Source organism: Mustelus asterias, chromosome 7 (genome assembly GCF_964213995.1).
Source record: "Mustelus asterias chromosome 7, sMusAst1.hap1.1, whole genome shotgun sequence".
Lineage (NCBI taxonomy): Eukaryota > Metazoa > Chordata > Chondrichthyes > Carcharhiniformes > Triakidae > Mustelus > Mustelus asterias.
Window position 1 is genome coordinate 111,166,701 of NC_135807.1, and position 25,657 is coordinate 111,192,357.

The 25,657-nt window shown below is 40.9% G+C and overlaps 1 protein-coding gene across 1 annotated transcript in view; it reads left to right on the plus strand.

The window, feature by feature from the left end:
- lrp12 (low density lipoprotein receptor-related protein 12) overlaps window positions 1-20,193 on the plus strand; it is a 70,637-nt gene extending 50,444 nt beyond the window's left edge. The window contains exons 5-7 of the mRNA XM_078216664.1: window positions 331-1,432; window positions 6,836-6,968; window positions 18,886-20,193. Coding sequence (XP_078072790.1) covers window positions 331-1,432; window positions 6,836-6,968; window positions 18,886-19,755 — 2,105 coding nt within the window. The 3' untranslated portion in view covers window positions 19,756-20,193. The remainder of the gene's footprint in view (window positions 1-330; window positions 1,433-6,835; window positions 6,969-18,885) is intronic.
- Window positions 20,194-25,657: the final 5,464 nt, after the last annotated feature.

Consider the following 25,657-nt stretch of genomic DNA (forward strand, 5'->3'; position numbering starts at 1 on the left):
CACCTTAAATATCACATCCTTAGTGTTCGCAACCATACCTATCTAGAGACATAAAGTACATTTCGAATATCGGAAAGCAGTAAGCCATTTCAGTAAGAGGCATGCCACAGTACCATCGGTATTTGTAGCAATTCGAGCTGAAAGCTTGGCCCTGTGTGAGATATTTTTTGCTGAGAATTTTTCCTGAAATGGTTATGATACAAGAAAGTATACTTTGATGAAAAGATTGACATTTAATGCTCCTCCAGTTTGATGAAGGTGCAAGTGAGCCAGCTGCCTGAACCAATGCTGCTTTTCACAATGTGACTTATGAATATATTTTCTTTTCAGGAAAATCTGATGAGGCAGGCTGTGACTGGGATCAGTTCCACTGCGATAATGGAAAATGTATCCCCGATATTTGGAAATGCAACACAATGGATGAATGTGGTGACAATTCTGATGAAGAGTTATGTGAGCGATCAATGCCCCCGACTGCCTTTCCATTTCAACCTTGCACCTATGATCAATTCCAATGTCTCTCAAGATATACTGCTGCTTATACGTGCTTACCTGAGGCCTTGCGTTGTGATGGCAATATTGACTGCCTTGATTTGGAAGACGAAATAGATTGTGATGCCCCTAGTTGTGGGGACTGGCTGAGAAACTTCTATGGCACATTTAGTTCTCCAAACTATCCTGCATTTTATCCACCTGGAAGCAACTGCACATGGCTAATAGATACTGGAGATCGGCGGAAAATCATTTTGCGTATCACTGACTTTAAGCTGGATGGCACTGGCTATGGGGATTATGTCAAAGTGTACGATGGCCTGGAGGAAAACTCTCTCAAGTTGCTACGTGTCCTGACGTCTTTTGATTCCCAACCACCAATCACGGTCATTTCCTCTTCTGGACAGGTGCGGGTACATTTTTATGCTGACAAAGTAAACGCAGCCAGAGGTTTTAATGCAACCTACCAAGTTGCAGGATTTTGCCTTCCATGGGAGATTCCTTGCGGAGGCAATTGGGGTTGCTATACAGAGCAACAGCACTGTGACGGTTATTGGCACTGCCCAAACGGCAGAGATGAGCATAATTGTAGTTCCTGTCAGAAGGATGAGTTCCCCTGCTCTCGCAATGGTGTGTGCTACCCTCTGTCTGATCGCTGCAACTACCAGAACCATTGTCCAAATGGCTCAGATGAGAAGAACTGTTTCTTTTGTCAGCCTGGTAACTTTCACTGCAAGAACAACCGTTGTGTATTTGAGAGCTGGGTTTGTGATGCACAGGATGACTGTGGTGATGGAAGTGATGAAGAGCACTGTCCTGTGATTGTACCCACCAGGGTGATAACTGCAGCAGTCATTGGCAGTTTAATCTGTGGACTACTCCTTGTGATTGCGCTGGGGTGTACCTGCAAACTGTACTCTCTGAGAATGTTTGAACGCAGGTAAGTATTGAATGTGGAGATGAAATATTAATGTGAAAATGAAATATTAATTTCTGTAAAATTGAAGTACAGTCCCTTCATTTCAATTGTCAGATTCTTTATTTCAAGTGTATCTTTTGACAATTTGAAGAAATATAGTAGTGGGCATACTTTTTGTATTGGGGTAAGGAGTAAATATTTTGTATCTGTTAAGTTCTAAACATTTTGGTCGTTTATCAAGTTGAAGTTTGGAATAGCTGCATAAGGAATAGAAGAGGAAAAAATAGGAACGAAGCCACTGCATGATCCCAGTAAACAAGAATTATTAAGTAATTAAATAAGTACGGCCCAAGTAATTATTGGGCCTTATCTTGGCCAAGCAGTGATGTTTGATGTGCAGGAAAAACGAAGCTTGGAAGCAAGGAAGGGACTTTTTGGTTGGATGGGAAATCTGGCAAGAATGTCAGCAGGCTTGCTGGAGGGACAAATATTTTCAGGCAGAAATCTTGGAGCATATGATCACCGTTATAATAACTGTGTTACAATCCTAATTTTGCAATGTCAGTGTTTATAGAATGTCAGCTGGCAGTAAGTCAACACTACAACTAGTAAATAATGGGAAGAAACTGTGTGATAGAAATAGTAAAGCAAATATTGATTCATACTGTGCTTTTCCATTTCCTACATAATGTATGGAAGCTAGGTTGCAATCCTAAAAGATTTGATATAGTATTATTCTTGTATTGCGCCTCTCATTTATCAACCTTACAAAGCCGTCCCTTCCTTAAAGTTGAGGTATTTCTGGTCTGAAATTTACCACTTGAATATATGTATTAATCACTCTCGGGGATGGATCATTTTATGGCCATAGCACTTGTATCTGCAGGTGGCAATTATTGAACAAGAGTCATGCCCCTAATACTTCTGAATAACAAGTCAATAATTTATAGCCTTTTGTTTCCACTTTTAATGTTCCCAAAATATAAGATTATTGTAGATTTCACTGTCATGCCCAGTATCAGGATGATGTAATCTGTGTCCAGATACAGCACAATCCAGTGGCAGAACAAAGCTCCCTGTTTTCTATGCTTGATAACAAAATTTAATCCTAACCTTACAACAACAATGATTACTGTATGTTCACACTGGTTACCCTTGGATTCTCTCAATTAAGATTGTTTATTTGTATCGATTATGAGTGGTAGTATCTTGTACTTTAGATGTTTGGAATAGAGTACCAGTAAGTTTATAATAAAGAGGGAGGTGGGTGCCTATGCTTAGTAAGTTGAGGGCTCCTTAATCCAGCATTTGTGAAGGCCAGTTGAATTTCATGTGGTTGTATGTAAAATTGCAATTTTGTTCAGGTAATTTGTAGGTCACTGTTTTTGAGGGTGATTATAGTCCACTCACCTTGGAATTTGCAATATTTAATGAATAGAATTATTGCAAGCAGCCCACTTATCTCAATCTGAATGTGGAGTGCAAGGGTGACTGTGTTTTGTAGAATAGAATCCCTACAGTGCAGAAGAAGGCCATTTGGCCCCTCGGGTCTGTACCAACTCTGTTCGATAGAGCATCTTTCCAGATCCTAACCCCATAACCCCATGTATTTATCCCACTAATTCCCCTAACTACATATCTTCAGGCACTAAGGGGCAATTTAGCATGGCCAATCAATCTACCCTGCACATCTTTGGATCTTTTTACTGTATCGATATTGATCAGGAACAGCAATTTGGAATACTTGATTTGCCTGTCCAGTAAAGATTTCTAACGGGTAAAATCAATGTTACTGTAATTATTAAATTTTAGCCAATTGACAATAATCAGAAGTGGCAAAATGCACTGTCTGCAGTATGAAACATCATACACTTGCATATTAATACTTGTGTGAAAGTGTGTAACCATATCAAAGTCTTCAAGCATTTCATACAATAAAGGGCAGTAACTTGGGTGGTGTTCTGCAACAGAACAGTTTGGACAGAAAATACTGAATGATGCAACTGGTGATTATTAAAGCTAGAAAATAACTTTAATATGATATGGATGGGCTATAAATTAATATGAGCAACACCATTGACAGTCCTGAGACTAATTACATAGAGGGTGGACACAAATAATACTTTAAGCAATGCAGTAAGGTCTCAACAACACACTTATTGCTTTATCCCTGTAATTAAGTTTACACTTCTAAAAGTAGTTCAGCACAAGGTGTTACCAAGCATCAAGTACCTTTATTGAAACAAGGTCATATGGGAAAAGGTAGAGATAGTATTTTTTTTTATTTGTTCATGGGAGGTATACCTCGTTCGCAAGGCCAGCATAGTTCATCTCCTGGTGTGTGATTTGTGGTGGAGGGTGAAGAGAAAAACTTGCAGTTGATGGTGTTCTCATGTCTGCTATCCTTGTCCACATGATACAGGTTGTGGGTTTGGAAGGTGCAGCCAAAGGAGCATTCACAAGTTGCTGCAGTGCATCTTATAGATGGTAGGTACTGCTGCAACTGTGTACAGGTGATGGAGGGACTGAATGTTTAGGTGGCAATGAGATGCTGATCCAGTGTGGCTGTCTTATCCTTTATTCTTGAACTTCTTGAGTGCCATTGGAGTTTCACTTATCTTCCTGACTTGTGCTTTGTAGATAGTGGACAGGTTTCAGAGTCAGAAGGTGAGTTACTTGCCACAGATTTCCCAGCCCTTCATCTGCTGTTGCCACAGAATGTATCTCTCTGGTACAGTCAGTTTATGGTCAACAGTAACCCCAGGATGTTGGCAGTGGAGGACTTTGGTGATGCCAATTCCCAAAGGTGTGGGGGGTTGGTTAGATTCTCTCTTGTTGGAGATATTACTGCCTGGCACTTGTGTGGTGTGAATGTTACTTGCTTTCAGTAATCCAGGTCTTTTTTTAGAGGAGAAGGAAAGTCTATATAGGAACAGTAAAGTATAAGAGAGAGCCATGCAGCCTGCGTACGTTTGTCTGCTTACACTTACTCTTCTAACCTTGCATCCAGTTACATTTTATTACAGTGCCTATCCATCAGAATAATCAATAATCATTTGAGTAAAGAAATTCTTTATATACGTTCATTTTAAAGTTACAGTTTGCTAACTTTTTACTCTCATTTGATATTTTTATACATCAATGCTGTCCTCTTGTTCAATCTATAGAGCTTGAACTTCTCTAATCTTCTCTATCATGCAATTAAATCTTGGTTAAAAGTTAGCAAAGTATTTATCTTTTTATTTTTAACTTATTTTACGGATACACCTAAGCTGTGTATATATGTCTTTAAAAACCTATTCATTCACAGTGTAATGTTAATGTAAATATATACCCTGTTGCTTCATAATGCAGAATATTTCTGAAAAGAGAGGCATGTTGCCTCTTTTGTCTTGTATTCATCAGGACAAATGCAAGAATGCGATTATTTGAAATTTGGCAACAATTTATACCACAGAAGTAAACAGTACTGATTGATTGGCAACTAAACCACAAACTTGTTTTGCAATATGTCTCTCTTTTCAGCAACATTAATTGTCAGGAATGGTGGTCATTTTTCTCTCTCGTCTCCAATCTGAACTATCTTGGTGAGGAAGCTCCTCACTAGGATTTCAGAGGTTACCACAGGACCATAGTTTTTCTCCCTTTAGTTTTCCCATCCCTCTTTCCACATAAAGCATGGATCTTAAAGTTTGCCAGTCACAGGGTGTTGATGTCCACCCTCTTGTGATGTCTCCTATTTGGCATCGAATAGCACAATTGGTATGAAGTGATATGTGGGAGGAAATCTGCTTGCAACTGTGGATTTTTAAAGGTAATCATTCAGTCCTGCCTATGCTTCACATTTAAGAAACTTCCTCTCTTGTCACTGTCCACCTGCACTCTCCTCACTTGACAGTCCATTTGTAATCCAACTGCAAGCAGGGAGAAGAGCTTTTTGTTTGTTAACACGGTAGCACAGTGGTTAGCACTGCTGCTTCACAGCTCCAGGGTCCCGGGTTCGATTCCCGGCTCGGGTCACTGTCTGTGTGGAGTTTGCACATTCTCCTCGTGTCTGCGTGGGTTTACTCCGGGTGCTCCGGTTTCCTCCCACAGTCCAAAGATGTGCGGGTTAGGTTGATTGGCCAGGTTAAAAATTGCCCCTTAGAGTCCTGGGATGCGTAGGTTAGAGGGATTAGCGGGTAAATATGTGGGGGTAGGGCCTGGGTGGGATTGTGGTCGGTGCAGACTCGATGGGCCGAATGGCCTCCTTCTGCACTGTAGGGTTTCTATAAAAAAAAACTTGAAAGCAATGCCCTCTGCAGACGAAATCCATTGATAAACCATAATCCATTGGGCGACACGGTAGCACAGTGGTTAGCGCTGCTGCTTCACAGCTCCAGGGACCTGGGTTCGATTCCCAGCTTGGGTCACTGTCTGTGTGGACTTTGCACATTCTCCTCGTGTCTGTGTGGGTTTCCTCCGGGTGGTCCGGTTTCCTCCCACAGTCCAAAGATGTGCGGGTTAGGTTGGTTGGCCATGCTAAATTTGCCCCTTAGTGTCCTGGGATGCGTAGATTAGAGGGATTAGCGGGTAAAATATGTAGGGATATGGGGGTAGGGCCTGGGTGGGATTGTGGTCGGTGCAGACTCGATGGGCCGAATGGCCTCTTTCTGTACTGTAGGGTTTCTATGATTTCTTCTATGATAAACAAATGATTACATCTTCCAATTATCATTATTTTAAAATACTCTCTGCAGATATGTGCATGTATTTTTGAAGAAAAAGTGGTTGGTCATCTACAAATTGTATAAACTGTGGTGCTCTTTAAACATAGAACAACATAGAACATTACAGCGCAGAACAGGCCCTTCGGCCCACGATGTTGCACCGACCAGTTAAAAAAAAAAACTTTAGAGTGACAGATGGTGATTTTGGATGCAAATTGTTGTGACAGTGCTGAAGAATTTATGCCACATGTCATGTTGCTTCTTAAGCAATGATACAATAGCACTGCTGGGTTCTGTGTATTGTATTACCAGTTGCACGCTTAAGCAGTGAGATAGTTATCTGGTTTAGCTTGAGGTATTTTAATTAAATATCTTTAAACCAGTAAGTAAATTGTCCCCTTTGATCTGTAAAAAAGATCATGGATAGATAGCAATTATTGATACAGTTAAAACAAAGTCCTGAAAATACTCAACAGGCCTGGCAGCATCTGGAGAGAGAAACAGAGATAATGGGTGGGATTTACCGGCCGTGCTTGCCAAAACCGGAAAATCCCACCTGAGGTCAATGATCCGCTCCCCGCCTGCTACGATTCCTGTGGCAGGCGGGACGGGAAAATTCCGGTCAATGTTTCAAGTCAAATATGACTTTTCAACAAATGCTATGTGTTTATGTCAGTATCAGGAGAACTTTGTTGTTTTCATCCTTCTTTATAAGGTCTTTTGAAACCCATTTGTCAAGAGTTGAAGCTGAACTGCTGCGAAGAGAAGCTCCTCCATCCTATGGCCAGTTAATTGCACAAGGCTTAATTCCCCCAGTGGAAGATTTCCCCGTTTGCTCATCAAATCAGGTAATGCCTTCTAGTTCTTGAGTTACTTTATACTTGAGCTGTGTTGTTTCAGTGACAGTCAACTCCTGTTGTTTGCGACCCCCTCTATCACAAATTGGTTTACCCACATTAATCTGTTTGTGTATCTAATCGTGCTTCACACCCCTGAAAGTTCACTCATCCACGATTTGGCATATACCAGTGCAGGAGACATTACAATGAATTGCTTAACTTGGACTACACAGAGAAATGTAAGTGCATCAATAACTCTCACTTTATTAGATGTGTTAAAGAATTAGCAGAAGGAAGGTTAAACTCTCACCGTTCCCACGTAGAAAGTGTACACTGTGTATGTACCGTCTTTGTGCGTGTGTAAGTTCACCTTTTACGATTTCACCCGCTGTGAGATTTTGATGGAATGGAATCCCTGCGAATGTCTAGAGTTGACTATCTTTTTTGCACAAGTAAGATTTTGGGGTTGCAAATGTCGTCTTCAGTATAATTATAATTAAATGAATCATGATCTTGCTGTAAACCAGTGGGATGTGTACAATCAGTGATTATAATCAGCAGTGTCATTGAACAGAACTGGACTTAACTCCGCAGTCTCTTTTTCTGGAACCATATTTGCCTAACCACAGGGTGTTCAGCTGAGTTTGTTTTCGGTAGGTTTTTTTCTGCTTGCTGATCAATAGTTTTGCATATCTGCTGCCAGGACTAAATGTAAATCGGGTCAAATAGGATTACGGGTTAGGGGGAATAATTAAACTGAGAGAGAAAAGACCGGTTTTAAAAAGTTATAAGCGAGAGAATTCAGTTAATAATGGATGGGAGGGTGTTGAACTGACATGGTCAATACTTGGTGACTGGATGATAGAATTCTGCCAGCACAGTGAAGCAGGGAGTCATTGGCATACTGAGATCATTCTGCGAATGGCACAACCCTGATGGCATAGAAGGAGGGATCGACTCAGGGGGGAGTTTAGATATTAAATGCACAAATTGGGATTTGAGGATGTAACAGTTTCAATCAAATAAAATTTGGCACATGGAGAGCAGGAAAACATTTTCCGCATGTGCAGCTATTGGCTTTGGTGTTTGCAGAAATTATAACTAATGTTCCAGTGTATGAGCTTATCATAACAGAGCTACTGGAGGTGACAATGGGCATATTCATAATGGAAAAAGCTGAAAGGGGAGGTGGCCGAGGTTTTTTTAAAATGTTGAAATGGAATGCAACAACCCACTCAGCAATTTTAATGTAAATCTATAGTCAATGAGCAACAAGGCACCTGGATCATGTGCAGTATACAAAACGAGCAGGATTAGATGATGGAGTGGACACTTAGACCTACACAAGACATGGAATGAGAGAAAGGAGAATAGAATGTTTCCATACATACCATCCACAATGTAAGTAAAAGCTGGAGAAGAATAGGCAATGGGATGGGTAGGGGCGAGGAGGTAGATTGGGGAAGATGGATGGATAGCATGGAGAGAGCAAATGAGGAGGTGCAGAGAGCTTTAGGTGGTTAGTAATCCAAATCCCCCCCCCCCCCCCCCCCCACCACCACTTGTGCTACCTGGAGCCTTATCTAATCTTTTGGGCCGCCTGCCCCTCGCCGGCACGGGGCCATCCGTCTCCTTACCCCCCCTCCCCTTCCTGGCAAGCTTTAAAGCTGATGTAAGTTGCAACTTTGGACTGTTTGCAATAGTTTCTGCCAAGCCTGCCTGACACTGACGGGAGTGGAAAATTCGGGGCCATGACTTAAACTTTTCTGACAAGCTGATCATTTGCTTTTTCACAAATGCATTTTATGTTGCATTATGTGGTATTAAATATACCACATCAACTGCATTACCCTTATCAACCCTTTATTATTACCTCATAACTCAATCAACTTAGTTAAACTTTCATGCAAGGTTTCCTTTATTAACCTGTATTAGTGCAAGTTCTATTTGGCCTGGATTATCATTTCTACAAGATTTTCCACCACCAAGGGTAAGCTTACTGGACTGCAGTGGCTATGTTTATCTTTGCACTCTTTTATGAACAAGAGTACAACATTTGCTGAAAATAAACAGATGTTGAATCTTTTTGTCTTGCACTCATCAGTACACTTCACAAGCATACCAATGTAAGGGAAAAATAATTTGTTGTTTGAGAAGAGAAGGCTGCTTGGTTGGCAAGTGGACTCTGGTGGAGGCGTTGCCATGGAGAATGCACCGTTGATGGTGGTGGCGTAGAGATTTGTCTGTATGTTCCCAATAACTGCTTCTTGGAGGAAAGTTATGGAGCCCAAGTTGATCAGGTTGAAGTGGGGAATGTCACAGTCAACTCAGGGATTTATTGGACATGGGGGAGAAAGCTCATAAATAGAGAATGAGTAAATTTTGGATGTGCATGTTCAATAACGGGCAGATGCTCAAAAATATTAGATTCACTGTGAGGGGAAAGCTGTCTTACATCTGCCCAAGGGATCAATTGGACACTGAAAGAATTGATACATATTTCATTTTATTTCCAGACTTTAAAACATACTTGATTTATTTATTTGCACCAGTATAGTTTCTCGCAGAGAACAGTTAGTGTTTACATTGTAAAACACCCAAAGCATTTCACAGGAGCAATTACCAAGCAAAGTTGTCAGCAAGCCATATAAGAAGTAGTACAAATAAATGGGCTATAAGAAACATCTTAAAGGAGGACACGGTGGCACAGTAGTTATTACTGCTGCCTCACAGTGCCAGGGACCTGGGTTCAATTCCGGACTCGGGTCACTGTCTGTGTGGAGCTTGCACTTTCTCCCTGTATCTGTGTGGGTTTCCTCTGGGTGCTCCAGTTTCCTCCCACAGTCCAAAGATGTGCGGGTTAGGTTGATTGGCCATGCTAAATTGCCTCTTAGTGTCGGGGGGATTAGGAGAGTGAATATATAGGGTTACAGGGATAGGACCTGGGTGGGATTGTTGTCGGTGCAGGCTCAATGGGCCAAATGGCCGCCTCCTGCATTATAGATTTTATGATTCAATCAGAAAATTAGAGGGATGGAGAGGTTTAGAAAGGAACCATGTCAGAGAACCATTAAGACTCCGAAAGAGACTATTTGAACCATTGAGTCCATGCCAGCTCTCTATAGAGCAATGCATTTGGCCTACAGTTGCTTTCCCTCAAGTGCCTTTGCAAGCAATATAAGTGAAGTTGTTTGTTATGTAGCATCCGTGATAGAATGCAAAGTAAGATCCCACAAACAGCAAAGAAATGAATGACCAGATAATCCATATTTATTGGATGGGAAATAAGCCAGGACCTTTGGAAGAGTTCTCTGCCTTTTACATGGTGCCGTGGAATCTTTTGTAGGCTGTCTATGACTCTATTCATCAGAAAGGCACCATCTCTGACAATATAGCAACTGAATTTATAATAGATTTTGTTGTTTCGCTGTGAAAGTTGAGAACTATTGCACATTTTTGCCTTTATCTTTCAGTACTTTGATATCCAGAGCACTGCTTGGTGCAATTCAGACTAGCTAACTATAGGAACATACATGACTGGTCTGTGCATGTTGAAACAAATCAGAAAATGCAAACTTTTGAATATCAATTCTTTTGTTGCAGTTTTAAATTCAAACTATCTTCTTAGCCTCTGTATCGTCAATTCAGTAAGTAGTCTCACAACACCAGGTTAAAGTCCAACAGGTTTATTTGGTAGCATGAGCTTTCGGAGCATTACCCCTTCATCAGGTGAGTGAAGAGTTCAGTTCACAAACAGGGCATATATAGATGCAAACTCAATTACAAGATAATGGTTGGAATGCATCCATTGAATCACATTCCAACCATTACCTTGTACTTGAGTCTGTGCCTATATATGCCCTGTTTGTGAACCAAACTTTTCACTCACTTGATGAAGGGGCAACGCTCCGATAGCTCGTGCTACCAAATAGACCTGTTGGACTTTAACCTGTGTTGTGAGACTACTTACTGTGCCTACAGGATGTGGAAGCGCTGGAAAGAGTGCAGAGGAGATTTACCAGGATGCTGCCTGGTTTGGAGGGTAGGTCTTATGAGGAAAGGTTGAGGGAGCTAGGGCTGTTCTCTCTGGAGCGGAGGAGGCTGAGGGGAGACTTCATAGAGGTTTATAAAATGATGAAGGGGATAGATAGAGTGAACGTTCAAAGACTATTTCCTCGGGTGGATGGAGCTATTACAAGGGGGCATAACTATAGGGTTCATGGTGGGAGATATAGGAAGGATATCAGAGGTAGGTTCTTTACGCAGAGAGTGGTTGGGGTGTGGAATGGACTGCCTGCAGTGATAGTGGAGTCAGACACTTTAGGAACATTTAAGCGGTTATTGGATAGGCACATGGAGCACACCAGGATGATAGGGAGTGGGATAGCTTGATCTTGGTTTCAGATAAAGCTCGGCACAACATCGTGGGCCGAAGGGCCTGTTCTGTGCTGTACTGTTCTATGTTCTATGTACCCCAGTCCAACGCCGGCAACTCCACATCATTGAGTGAAGATGGTTTCCTTTATTTATTAGTGTCACAAGTAGGCTTACATTAACACTGCAATGAAGTTGCTGTGAAACTCCCTAATTTGCCACACTCCGGCGCCTGTTTGGGTACACTGAGGGAGAATTTAGCATGGCCAATGCACCTAACCAGCATGTCTTTTGGACTGTGGGAGGAAACCGGAGCACCCAGAGGAAATCCGCGCAGACATGGGGAGAACGTGCAAACTCCACACAGTCACCCAAGCCAGGAATCGAACCTGGGTTCCTGGTGCTGAGAGGCAGCAGTGATAACTACATCCTAGCAGCTTGAATTGCGTGTGTCTATAACTAGAAGGAAGAAGAGACAATATTTTGAGACTGAGCTTTGTGAAAAAACTCCTGATGAAAGTTTAATTGGGGAGTGAGTGAGCTGCAGCACAGACTGTAGCTGTAGGTCAGAAAGAGTTTAAAAAGAAAGAAGCAAATACAAGAAAAAGTTGCATTTATGTAGGGCTTAAGAAACCTCAAGAAGGTTTAAAGAGGTTACAGCAACTCGATTGCTTTACAAGTGAAACCGCTTGTTATGTAACAACTGTAGTAGTGTGCACATTGAGATCCCACAAGCAACAAAATGAATGACCAGACAATCCATATTTGGTGGATGAGCGATAAGCCAGGACAATGGGAGAGTTCTCTTTCCTTTGCATAGTGCCATGGGATCTTTTATAAGCTATCTATGAACCTTCTGTTTAGCTACACATCAGAAAGGCACCACCTCTGACACTATAGCAACTGAATTTATCATGATAGGTTTTGTTATTTCATTGCGGAAGTTGGGAACTATTGCCTTCTTTGCCTTGCTCCTCATGTATATATGTGTCCCCTGGTCATTTTACCATCAGCTAATAGGTGCAGCTTTTCTTTGTTTAACTTATCTAAACCTGTCATAATATTGTATAATGTTGATTTAATAATGTTTGCGCTTGGGGTCTAGGCACAGCCATCAATGGTGGAGGAATGAAAATTGCACAAGAGTTCAGGTTTGAAGGAGTGCAGAGATTTCAGATGATAATGGGGCTGAACGAGTTTACAGAGATGGGAAGAAGCAAGGCCAAGGTGGGATTTGAAAATTTAGGATGAGGATTTTTCAATCCTCATATGCAGGTCAATAAGATCAAGATGATGGGTGAATGCGATTTGCTGCAGTAAGGATATAGATAGTAGAGTTTTGGGTGAGCACTGGTTTGCAAAGACTGGCCAGGAAAACATTGCAATAGTTGAATCCAGGTATTACAAAGGCATTGATGAGAGGTTTGGCCATGACAACACCTCATACTTATCTAGAACCTCTAATATGATTAAAAAGTCCCAAGGCATCTTGCAGGAATGTCACAAAGCTTAATTTGGCATCAAGCCCAATAAGATACTGGGGCAGATGACCCAAAGCTTGGTCAAAAAGTTATATTTCAAGGAGTCTCTTTAAGGAGAAAAGAGAGGTAGAAAGGAGATGTTTGGAGAAGGAATCCCAGAGCTGAGGCCCTTGATAGTGAAGATACAACCACTAATGCTGGAACAATTAAAATTGGGGATAGAATTAAAGGAGTGCAGATATCTTGGAGGGTTCTGGAGATAGAACATAGAACATAGAACAGTACAGCACAGAACAGGCCCTTCGGCCCACGATGGAGGAGGTTATAGAGGTATGGGAGGGAAAGGCTATAAAGGGATTTGAAAACGTGGATGGGAATGACTGGCTCTGGTGGGCAGTAGCCTAGACTGTGCATATGTGTATGTTGAGTGATATTTCTAACAAGGTGTCATAAACCAGAATTGCTAGGATGTTATTTATCCTGAATAGTGAGGAAACACTCAAATAAATTGTCACTGAAGTTATTGAATCCTATTCTTTGTTAAACCTTTTCTGTAGATTTGCACCAATGCTCTGTCTCTATAGCTTTGTGATTCCTGTTTCATTGCGTCAAATAGTTGGAATTCGAGGAAGAATGATATCTTGAACTTGTGAAAATGAATAAGGAGTCCCTGAGAACCAAAACGTTTTCCCTGAATCTCAAAAGTAACTCTTGAGGGAGAGGGAATGGAGCAGTGGACCTCATGTTAAAACTTTATAAATCTCTGCTTCACCCACAGAGTATTGTGTCTAATTCTGGGCACCACATTTTAGGAAGGATATGTCAATGATACGAGATTTCCTTGAATGGTTCCAAGGATGAAGGACTTCAGTTATGTGCTGAGATTGGAGAAGCTACAATTGTTCTCCATGGTGCTGGGAAGATAAAAGGGAGATTTAATACAGGTGTTTAAAATCAACACCTGTTGATAGAGTAAATAAGGAGCAACTATATTTGTAGCATATATAAATGATCTGGAGGAAAATGTGAGTGGTCTGATTAGTAAGTTTGCGGATGACACAAAGATTGGTGGAGTTGCTGATAGTGCCGGGGATTGTCAGAGGATACAACAGGATATAGATAGATTGGAGACTTGGGCACAGAAATGGCAGATGGAGTTTAATCCGGATAAATGTGAGGTGATGCATTTTGGGAGGATCAAATTTAGATGTGAATTATACTGTAAATGGCAGAACCCTTAGGAACATTAACATACAGAGGGATCTGAGTGTGCAGGTCCACAGTTCCCTAAAAGTGGCCAAGGTGATTCAAGAAGGGATATGGCATGCTTGCCTTCATCAGCTGGGGCATTGAGAAGAAGAGTTGGGAAATCATGTTGTAGCTATATAAAACTTTGGTTAGGCTGCATTTGAAGCATTGCATGCAGTTCTGGTCACCACATTACCAGAAGGACGTGGAAGCTTTGGGGAGAGTGCAAAGAAAATTCATTAGGGTGCTGCCTGGTCTTGAGGGTGTTGACTATGAGGAGAGGTTGAATAAACTAGGATTGTTTTCACTGGAAAGAAGGAGGCTGAGGGGAGACCTGATAGAGCTCTACAAAATTATGAGAGACATAGACAGGGTAGATAGTCAGAGGCTTTTTCCAAGGGTGGAAGTGTCAATTATAAGGGAGCACAGGTTCAAGTTGAGATGCGGAAAAGTTAAGGGAGATGTGCAGGGGAAGTTTTTCACACAGAGAGTGGTGGATGCCTGCAAGAGCAGAAGTTTTTTTAGTTAGCGCTTCATGATTGGCACAGGCTTGGACGGCCAAAGGGCCAATTCCTGTGCTGTACATTTCTTTGTTGTTTCCACTGGCAGGAGGGATGGTAGTCATGATGTGGAGATGCCGGTTTTGGACTGGGGTAAACACAGTAAGAAGTTTAACAACACCAGGTTAAAGTCCAACAGGTTTATTTGGTAGCAAAAGCCACACAAGCTTTCGGAGCTGCAAGCCCCTTCTTCAGGAGGGATGGTAACCAGAGGGCACAGATTGAAGGTAATTGGCAAAAGGAAGTGGTGGAATGAGAGACATGTTTTTACGCAGCAAGTTATGGTAATTTGGAATGTACTGCACAAAGGGCGGATAAAGCGGATTCAATAGTAACTTTCAAAAGGGAATTGGATAAATACTCGAAGGAAAGAAAATTTTGTGGGCTATTGGAAAAGCCTTGGAAGTAGGATTAATTGGATATCATGTTTGTAGCGATAAATGGAATGTCAACGCTCTATGCTGTAAGATCCTTTTAATCTCTGATACAATGGACAGAATCTTCAACTGCAAGTAGATACAACCATTTTTGATTTAACTGTTGATCTGTATTATAATTGTTGGTTGATCACCTACATTTATATGACTATTGAAGTTCAAAAGCTCCAACACTTACTGCGATTAAATTTTGACACCTTTGTTATGAGTTTTCTCTCGGATTGTATGGCATAGGAATTTTCAGGACATTTTGCAATGGAAAACTGCACATCACTCAAGTTTTAATAGACAATTGGAAATTTCTTTTCGAATGTTGTGATTAGCAAGTACAAGAGGATTAACCAACTCATGAAATGCAATAGCGTTCAACTCTTGTAATGGATTGTTTGTATTAGATCAGGATGTCAACTAGAGTTGTTAATTATTTAGAATGATTTGGCAAACTGAGAAAATTAGTGTCTCCGTGAAGTTGAGCTTTTTAGCTCAATTTAATCAAGATTAGTATTTGCCATTTGGGTGTTTTGCATTCAAAAATTCAAACATGGCAAGTTTATTAGTGCAGCACATAGCTGTACTGCTAACACACGCAGGCACAAAATGCACACTCTGGGTTTGTCTTAATTATGACCATTCTGTGAATTATGAACCCAGCTGGATGAAGCTTGACCAATTTGTGGAGTGTGTGTTTCCTTATTAATTATGTAAAATAGGTTAAAAAGTAAAGTCGTCACAGTCCCAGATGACCATAGGTTGCTCTCCCCTTTGAGGGGGGAGAGCTGACTGGTGGTGATTTAACCTGAGGATCATACCTCAGGCAAGGGGCAAGGTTGAGAAGGTGAGCCTTCATCAATAACCTCAGCCGGTACGGAAATTGAACCCCCGCTGTTGGCATCACAGGCCAGCTGTGTAGCCAACTGAGCTAACCGACTCCCCAACATTAACTATGTACACCTGCCTGAAATCTATCAGAAGGGAGCACTCTGGATCAGAGTGAAGCTGGGCAATTTGATTGGATTTTTCGTGCCCTGTTGAAGAAACACTACTTGCATTGCAGTCATTTCACCAGCAGAACAGGATCATGATCATTGAAAGACCCTGTAACTGCAACCAAACAAAAGTGCAGGACATCTGATGCAGCAGAACGTAAGTTAAAGGGGCAAATACTCTGCCAGCTGACCCTTTTAAAACTTGGGGTTCTCAATTAATGCAGTTCTCCAAGGACAAGGTAAAGTTCCCTCTGGTTCAACCCCTTCCATCTTTGGCACTGCTGTCCTGAGGCCTGCTGCCACCTCTCTCCTGGGAATTCATAGTTGGCATTCATAGAGATATGGAAATCGGGAAGGTTCCTGGGTCCTGCTCCCTCCAACATTTAAATGCAACATGGTGAACAAGATTTAAGAGACTGTATCCCTGGGATAGAGGAGGAGGGAAAGGTACAGCTGGTGGGGCTCACAACCCGATTTCACAACTCTTAATTTTCTAGAGCTAATTTTGCAAGGTATGGGAGAGGAAAAATCTAGCATGGTACGCCAGGCAGCTGGATCAAAGAAAGGAAAGAAAGACAATATTTTTGAAAGTCATGCACATAGGAAGTAAAAAGTATATATCAAGAGTATTTGGATAAAATAGCATGCTTCTCAGATACAGCAAATTAGTTGGGATAGTACAGAAAATGTAAGCCATTAAAAAAAAACTAATTATAAATTTCAGCTACTTTCAGATTTACAAACAGGTAATAACCAGTAATTACAGTTATATGAATTCAGCAGATTAGTTTTGAAACTCACCAAATTAGTTTCAACATTTACAATAGATTAATACAGGAGCTCCCAGTACAGCACACATTTCCCTTTGATATGTAGTTGTTTCAAAGTGTTTTTCTTTTCCCTGTTAATTATAGATACAGTAATTACAATATTAGTTTAAACTCCTGTGGTGCTGCATCATGTTTGTTCTTTTATTCAGTGTCTCGTGGGTGTGAAATTTCATTTATCAAAGCAAAGCCTGAAGATAGCAGTGTAGTATAAGTTAATGCCACCTGCACTTCAGCTGTTCAACATAAATAAAAAGGGTTTTGTTCATTGTTCAGGATTAATAGCTGTGTATGAATGCTTGATAGTTCACTTTACCTCAACAATCAGGAAAGTGCTCTGGGATTTGAAAGTTGGATGCCCAGAGTCATCCTTGCATGTTTTCAGCCTTCAGATGCATGAACATGAGTTTTTATAAGGTCTTGTGGTGCAGTGCATCTGAATCAGAAACTCCAGGTCAAATGCCATCCTGAGGCCATGGAAGATACATTTATACTGCAGCCAAATAGACTATCAACCTGCAAATCCTTCCAACACACACCAATAGCAGGGTAAGAGCAAGACATATTTCTGGTCATCCATGAGATGGAAAGTAAGTTGGCACCTCTACCATCTCTATCCATAGCTCTAGACTACAACATGCGTGTAAGTGTATGTTGCAATAGCAATTCTGACTCCGAGTGATCTGTAACACAACACCACCACCACATGAGTTTTGCCTGTTTAATTCCCAGTAACTTGCTAGTTTCTGCTGCGTCATCCTCTGCATATTCTCTGATTGGAAACATATGATTTAAAAATACAATTCATTTTGTTACTGTTTTGCTAGTACTGTATTTCTTTTGAAGACTTCAGTTCATAAAATAATACAAATGTCTAGTGGACTGCCATCTCCATTACATAACTTACACTGTAATTTCCCTGATGTGACATGTGCACAGTTTAATGTAGGGATTGAAATTATGTGAATCTGGAAAATTGTAAACTTTTCACGTGATAACCATCACCACCACATTAACCTGCAGCATTGGAAGTCAGTTTTGAACCCTATTCTAAAACGTGACCATACTGAAAATGTTGGTGTAATTGGGATCCATTTTGTTCTTTATTAAATTCTATATAAATTTTCTTTTTAACTACACTATCTTTTAATTTTGAAAGCACTTTGCTAAATGATCTAGTGTTTTGAAGTGTTAACTCTGAAAGCTGGGGGCCTCTGATCTTTGGGTAAGCGTTCTCCAAGGCAGCCTTCACGACACACGACAACGCAGAGTCGCTGAGCAGAGGGGGACTGATAGCCAAGTTCCACACACATGAGGATGGCCTCAACCGGGATCGTGGGTTAATGTCACACTATCTGTAACCCCACGACTTGCCTGGGCTTGCAAAATCTCACTAACTGTCCTGTCTGGAGACAATATACATCTCTTTGACCTGTGCTTAACGCTCTCTCCACTCACATTGTCTGTACCTTTAAGACTTGATTACCTGTAAAGATTCGCATTCCAACCATTATTTTGTACATTGAGTTTGTGTCTTTATATGCCCTGTTTGTGAACAGAACTCCCACTTACCTGACGAAGGGGCAGCGCTCCGAAAGCTAGTGGCTTTTGCTACCAAATAAACCTGTTGGACTTTAACCTGGTGTTGTGAGACGACATACTGTGTTTAAAAAGAAGCACATTGAAAACCGTCAATCAGTGTGTATGGATAGGAGGCAGGAAGTGCTAGATGTTATACAACAGCCCAGTCGGCACCTAGCATAAAAAAAGGTTTTGGATTCATCGGACTTGTTGTCGTAAATGTCTTAACATATAACCTAATGTTCTTCCTTCACTCAACAGAACCACAATAAATTAACTACTTTTTGGTACATTAATGTTTGCAAAATGAATTTTTATTATTTTTGATGCAATAAGTTGCTTGAGGATTTTGAGAGGTGTAATGTGGAGCCTTATAAATTAAAGTTTTTAAGGATTTACTTCTGAACCTAATTTTGTTCAATTACTTTTTAGGCATCTATTTTGGAAAACCTCCGATTGGCAGTGCGGTCACAACTTGGATTGACCTCTTTTCGATCCAATACATCCAGTAGGCGATCTAACCTGTGGAACCGTGTCTTTAGCTTTGCAAGATCCAGGAATTCGGGATCTCTGGCACTTGTGTCAACAGATGGAGGTGATGCTGCTGGTGAGCAAAACGTTACAAGGGAACCAGAAAGGAACAGTCTGCACAGAAGTCTTCTGGCACTCGACTCTGATGAAGCAGATAGAGATGGTGAGCAGAGAGATATGCCAGGTGCAGTTGGTGGTGTAGCAGCCCCTCTACCTCAAAAGGCTGCACCAACCTCTGCAGTAGAAGCTGGTGTAGTAGCAACAGGAATTTCTGCTGGCTGCCACACTAATATTGCCACTGAAGTAGTTCCCTCACAATCGAGAAGCTCAGAGCAGCCAAGCATTAGTCCCGCAAGACAGCAGTTGAGCAGTGCCCTGAGCAGGGTAACTCAGAGTTTGCGCTGGGTGCGGTTTTCTATTGGGCGATACAGTTCAACAGGTCAGAACCAGAGTCCCTTGCGACAGCTTGATAATGGAGTGCATGGAAGAGATGATGATGATGATGATGTTGAATTGTTGATTCCAATTTCTGAAGCCGCGTCAGATATGGATGCGAGGGACCGTTGCAGACCAATAACTGAGCCTAGCCCCAATAGGGTACAGGGAACTAGACAACATTATGTTTCAACTCCTCACAGAGAACAGTCCAACAATAGAGATGGGCCTTGTGAGCACTGTGGAATAGTCCATACAGCCCAGATACCTGAAGAGTGCCTCGAAGCAACACTGAAGAGTGAAGCCAGTGATGATGAATCCTTGCTTGTCTGCTAGATGTGCAATACATCGACTAATTTTATTTAAGCTCCTGTCGGTACAGTGCATATTGTGACTTTTAAGTTCTTTTGGTACTTGAAAAGAAAACTGGATTTGTCTGACTGTGTGATGCAATATTTATTTACTTCGGTTTATGGGAGTCAACCAAGTGCATGGTAACCTGTTCCATGCAGTTTTTTTTGGTTTGTATCATGCATTCAAGATATGTACGTATAAATTTGTTTTAATATGTAAAATGAAAATAAATAATAACTTAAGTTTCTGCATTTACACTTCCTTTTACTAGCTGTTTCTAAAATATTGCCTTTATTTATTCGTTTTGTCATAAATTGCATGTTTTATGATTTTTAACTATTAAACTTGTTAGGTGCCCTGAAAACTGAGTTGGGAACATGAAGAATAATGTAAACACAAATAAAAAATGACTTTTACATTACCAAAGGTTCCTTTTTACTACTGCTACCCTTTTTTGTTTTTCTCCATGCATCAAAAGAATCCCACAGAAGGAGAAACATTTGTTCAGGTGCATTATATCTATCGTGACTCTGAAGCATTATTTTTACTTAAATAAGTTGAGACATTTTGTCTTATCTTAATATTGTCAATGACTTCCTGATAGAGCCATGCCATTTGAAGATGGGCTTGTGATGATGTATGTAAATGAACATTCTGCATAAAATATTTGATGTAGCTGTGTCTCTAGGCTCCAGGTAAGCTTTGTAAATAATATATTTTTTAAACTCATTGGTTCAAATATAAGCCCAAGAATGGCAGTCAGCCAGAATACTATTGGGGAAAAAATAGACTTACGAATGAACTTCTTGGCACATTTGAGGATTAAATCCTACCAGTTTATATTCTGAGTGAATTAAAACATTCAGTTCACATCTCCATCCTTGGGTTCACTGTTGCTGTTGAGCATTGAACAGATTATTTGCAAATGAGAATTATCAAACAATGAATCTCTATTTTCCAACTTCCCCGTTATACTATGCATCCAATTCTAGGCAAGAACCTGGCCAGAATTGATTGAGCTATATCCAAGAGTCTGTTATTTCTGCATTGAATTTAGCTCCACAGCTAGGTGTTATAAGCAATTGGGCATTTGCCATCCAGATGGTTGGATGCAAAGACTTGTGTCTGGACTTTGGAAGTTGTTTGAACATGGGTCAACATCATTGAATCAAAATTTGTTTGCTTTACTAATGTTGCTTTGCTTCTGTCACAGTATAAGGAAATGTCTGGGGAGCCTGAGATTTTCTCCCTTTGGGAAAATAAGGCTTCTTCTGTTCATTCCTCCCCATGATGGTTCAGTGAAAATTGGAATTGTTGCAGAGAATGCAGTAATCAGTTGATATTGTTTGTCTCTTCACCATTCCCCAACCCCATCCACCCCCACAGGATTGTAACATGTATGGAATAGCAAACCATATTCTGAGCATTCAATATGACATTGAACTACTACACGCCTACAATCTATTGCCAAGTTTTTCATGATTGCTGCATGGAACAAACCAGATTGGAGTTGGCATTTGTCAAAATGCAATTTTTTGGGAGAAAGTTGATGAAATCACGTTGGCATGAAAAGTGTGTTTTATGAAAATAAAACCTTGGAATGTTTTCAGTTATCTAAGTAACATTGCCTGCAATATAAAATCCAAATGGGATTGTTGCCAAATCAGTGCTCCCAAGATATTCTATTCCTGCTAATGTGATTACTGTTCTATCACTTATACCGTACAGACCAATTTGTGGGTGGTACAGTGGTTAGCACTGCTGCGTCACAGCACCAGGAACCCAGGTTGAATTCCAACCATGGGTCTATGTGGATTTTGCACATTCTTCCCATGTCTACATGGGTTTCCTCCGGGTGATTCAGTTTCCTCCCACAGTCTGAAGATGTGCGGATTAGGTTGATTGGCCATGCTAAATTGTCCGTTAGTGTCAGGGGGACTAGCAGTGTAAATACAAGGGATTACAGGGAAAGGACCTGGATGGGATTGTAGTCAGTGCAAGCTCAATGGGCCGAATGGCTTCTTTTTGTACTGTCGGGATTCTATGAAAAGGAGCTGATTATTTACCTAGGCTGCTAGTACTCTGGAATCTCAAAGTTCACTGTGTGTGGCAGATTTGGAGCACTGGTGACAACTCATCTTATGTAAATGTCTTAAGATTAAGGCCTGAAATGAGATCATAAAATCATATAGGACTGAGAGATCCCTTCAGTTCATATCTGTGCTGGCTGTTGGAAAGAGCTATTAATTAATCCTATCTTTCATAGAATCCCTACAGTGCAGAAGGAAGCCATTTGGCCCACTGAATCTGCACTGACTCTCCGACAGAGCATCCCACCCAGGTTCTATCCCCATAACCACACAAATTTACCCTTCTAATCTCCCTAAATGACACATCTTTGGACATTAAGGGGCAATTCAGCATGGCCAATCCACCTAATCTGCACATCTTTGGACTGGGAGGAAACCGGTGCGCCTGGACGAAACCCACGCAGACACGGGGAGAATGTGCAAATTCCACACAGTCACCCAAGGCTGGAATTGAACCCAGTTCCCTGGTGCTGAGAGGCAGCAGTGCTAACCACCAGATTGCCCCTTTATTCTACCTCGTGTTCTATTTGTTTTGTGTTTACTTCAGAACATAAAGCCTTTAATGAACACTAAGCTTGAATTTATTTGCTCATAATGTACAATGGCAATTGTACAATGGCAGCTCCTGACAATCCTGTCTTTAAAACCCTGCAACATAGATCTTTTTGAGCTTATATTTATTTGTTGATTTATCCTGTTTGAAATTTGTCTGGCTAAATCTTTGAAAAGGAGGTTTTAGTACTGTTGCCTCCTTGATGACACATTCTAAAGTCCATTGTAGCAGCAGATATATGTTTAAATTAGCAGGAACACAAAATTAAACTTTCTGCGGTAGAGTTGCCACTTACTGTGCAATCGGTAATCCAGGTACAGATTGCACTGTTTGAAATGTTTTTTTGTTTCCATACTCATTTGCATATCGCCATACACAATCTGCCATGACCCAGCACAATTAGACAACGTTTTAGAGATTTAAAAAATATATAAATATATTCCTTCTTAATAGAAATGGTAACTTTGTATTTTGATTAGTACAGCTGAAAACTGATTAATGACGAGATTTAAATTTGAATGACATTTCAATTTGAATGTCTTGTCCAGTATTTGTGTGTAATCTGATTTTCAAATGACTAAAAGGCTATCTGGAGCCATTTGTTGGTTATAATAATGTGTAATAGTCAGTTTCTTGATTTAAAAAAAAAATCTATTCAAAAGCTTTTAAAGCATGTCCATTAGTAACCTCGCCAAAAGGGCCAACTTATTTTTAAGAACTTGAAGGTCAGAAAACAGGAACAACTAGCAGAAACTGCAATCATGATTCATTTGTTCTAGTGGTTTTGTGAGTTTTGTGGGTACGGTCAGCTTCTTGCACCATGTTTCTTCAATTAGCACAAAAGATTTGAAAACTATTGATGCTGGATGAAATTTGTGCTTATCCTCAACCTTTTTTACTCTAGTTTGACTGATTTTTGGGTGAACTGCACTGATAGGTGCAACCTAGCAGAAATTCTCATCTTTGCATGAGCCCTAGAACTTTACAGTTCACTGTTATCTGGTTCATGAAGATGAATACTTAAACATTTCTGCAGCATAGTTTTATTTTCACAAAATTTGGCAAAATACACTTGTCCATTTTCCATGTTGATATCCATGGCTCAACCTGCTGGAAACTTGTTTGTCGTGATTTGGGAGTGTTTCTGTTTTTATTAATCAAGTGAGGTAAATGGGAGTTCACTGAGCAGTCTTTTTATGTTTCAGGTGTTAGACACTTTTTCCATCCTTGAATGAGAACATTTTTTTAAATCCCTCATCCTAGCTTCCTTCAAGACAGATTGTAGCAATTGAACATTGTACTGTCACTGAGCCAAAATCACTAACGGTTGAAGGAACATATTTAATAGTATGGATTATTTGAATTCTATTATTCAGTTACCATTTAGATGGACCAGATAGCAGGGAGGTGATGGCACACGGTCTTTTCAATGAATTGTGAAGCTATTGATACTGGAGCCTTGTATTAAAAGACTGGTATCCTAGATCAGATACATAATCAGTCAATCTGTCTTTTCTACAAACCCACATCCACAAATAAATAAACATGCCACTCAATTCATTTGTAGCATGTTTAAATTCTAATGTCAGAAATTTAAACTATTGTAATATCTGATTTTATAGAAAAGCCAATTAAGGAGTTTATAGATGTTTTTGATCTGAAAATCTGTTTCAAAAAAACTGGTAGAAAATCATTTGTAGCAGACTAAGGGGTGGAAGTGCCATAACAGCAAGAATAATGGAGTGATCTGTGCCAGTCTCTCAGGCATGTGCCACACTGCAATCCTCCCACACTCAGTCACTTCTTTGGAAAGTTGGGAGTTTTGCGCAGCGGAAGTGAGCCTGGTTTCAGAGCGCTTGGGCATCCCGACCTCAGTGCAATGGGAGACCCCCTCCCTTCCTCCATTGACAGCATGTTCCCCTTCCCTGACACGGGGCACTGGTATCGGGGCCCTCCAAATGGATCCCCCGACCCCAGACATGATCTACCCCTGCATGACCCCCCTCTTTCATAGACCCCATTCAGGCCCCACTCCTTTGGTATTGGCACTGCTGGGGTGCCCAACTGGCACTACCAGGTTGTCTGGTGGCCACTGTTGGGGTGTCCAGTGACCACCCGAGCTTCAATGGCCTCCGAGCCCCCCAGGTTGACTGTCACTCCATGTCTACGCTACTGGAGATCAGTAGTGATTCTCACTGTTACCACGCCACACTTGAAGTTCGGAGCCTTCCAGGCGCTGGAATTTGAATGGGCCATGCATATTTCAATACTACTTTAAATATGCTAATCAGACTCATCCTTTCTGGGTAAGATCCGGTTCGCATCATTAGTAAATGGCTGGGGAGACTCGCAAACTCTTTGGGACTGGTCGCAAAACCAATTTTTGGACCTGCATGCAATTTTTTGAGATCAGCGCGATCTGCCCCAGGTGAAGTAAGGCCAGAGAATCGTCCCCTAAGTGTTAAAAGGGATATTACTTCAATGGGGAAATTTACATTTGAGTTGATTCTTCTTCAAGCCAGTTTAACAACTGGTGACCTTTTAAATTATAATTTTAGACAACCAAATGCAGTGCTAACTCACATTAAGCAAAAATTAAAAATATGTTTGTATCACCAAATAAGATTTTTAACTGTTGTGAAGTTATCTTGATTTCTAACACAAAGAAGGTGAGAATGGGAAAAGATCATTTAACACAGCTGAATATTCCATTGATTCTATGTCACAGCGAGGGGATTTGAGTATAGGAATACGGATGTTTTACTGCAATTTTACAGGGTCTTGGTGAGGCCACACCAGAAGCATTGTGTGTAGTTTTGGTATCCTTATCTGATTTTGCTATAGAGGGAGATTTACCAGGCTAATTCCTGGGATGGCAGAACTGTCCTGTGAGGAGAGACTTAAGTCGGTTAGTTCAGAAGCGTAAGGAGGGGAAATCTCGTAGGAACCTAAATAGGCAGGGTAGATTCAGAAAGAACGTTCCTGATGGTGGGAGAGAACTAGGGATCAAAGTTTGAGGATAAGGGGTAAACCTTTTAGGACTAAGGTGAGGAAAAATTTCTTCACCGAGAGCGTTGAATCTGGAATTCACTTAACACAAAGTAGTTGAGGCCAAAATGTGAGATTTCGAGAAGGAATCAGATTAAATTCTTGGGGCTAAAAGTCTCCAGCAATATTGGGGGGGTGGGGGAGAAGACAGATCAGGATACTGAATTTGATTATTAGGAATGGCAGAGCAGGC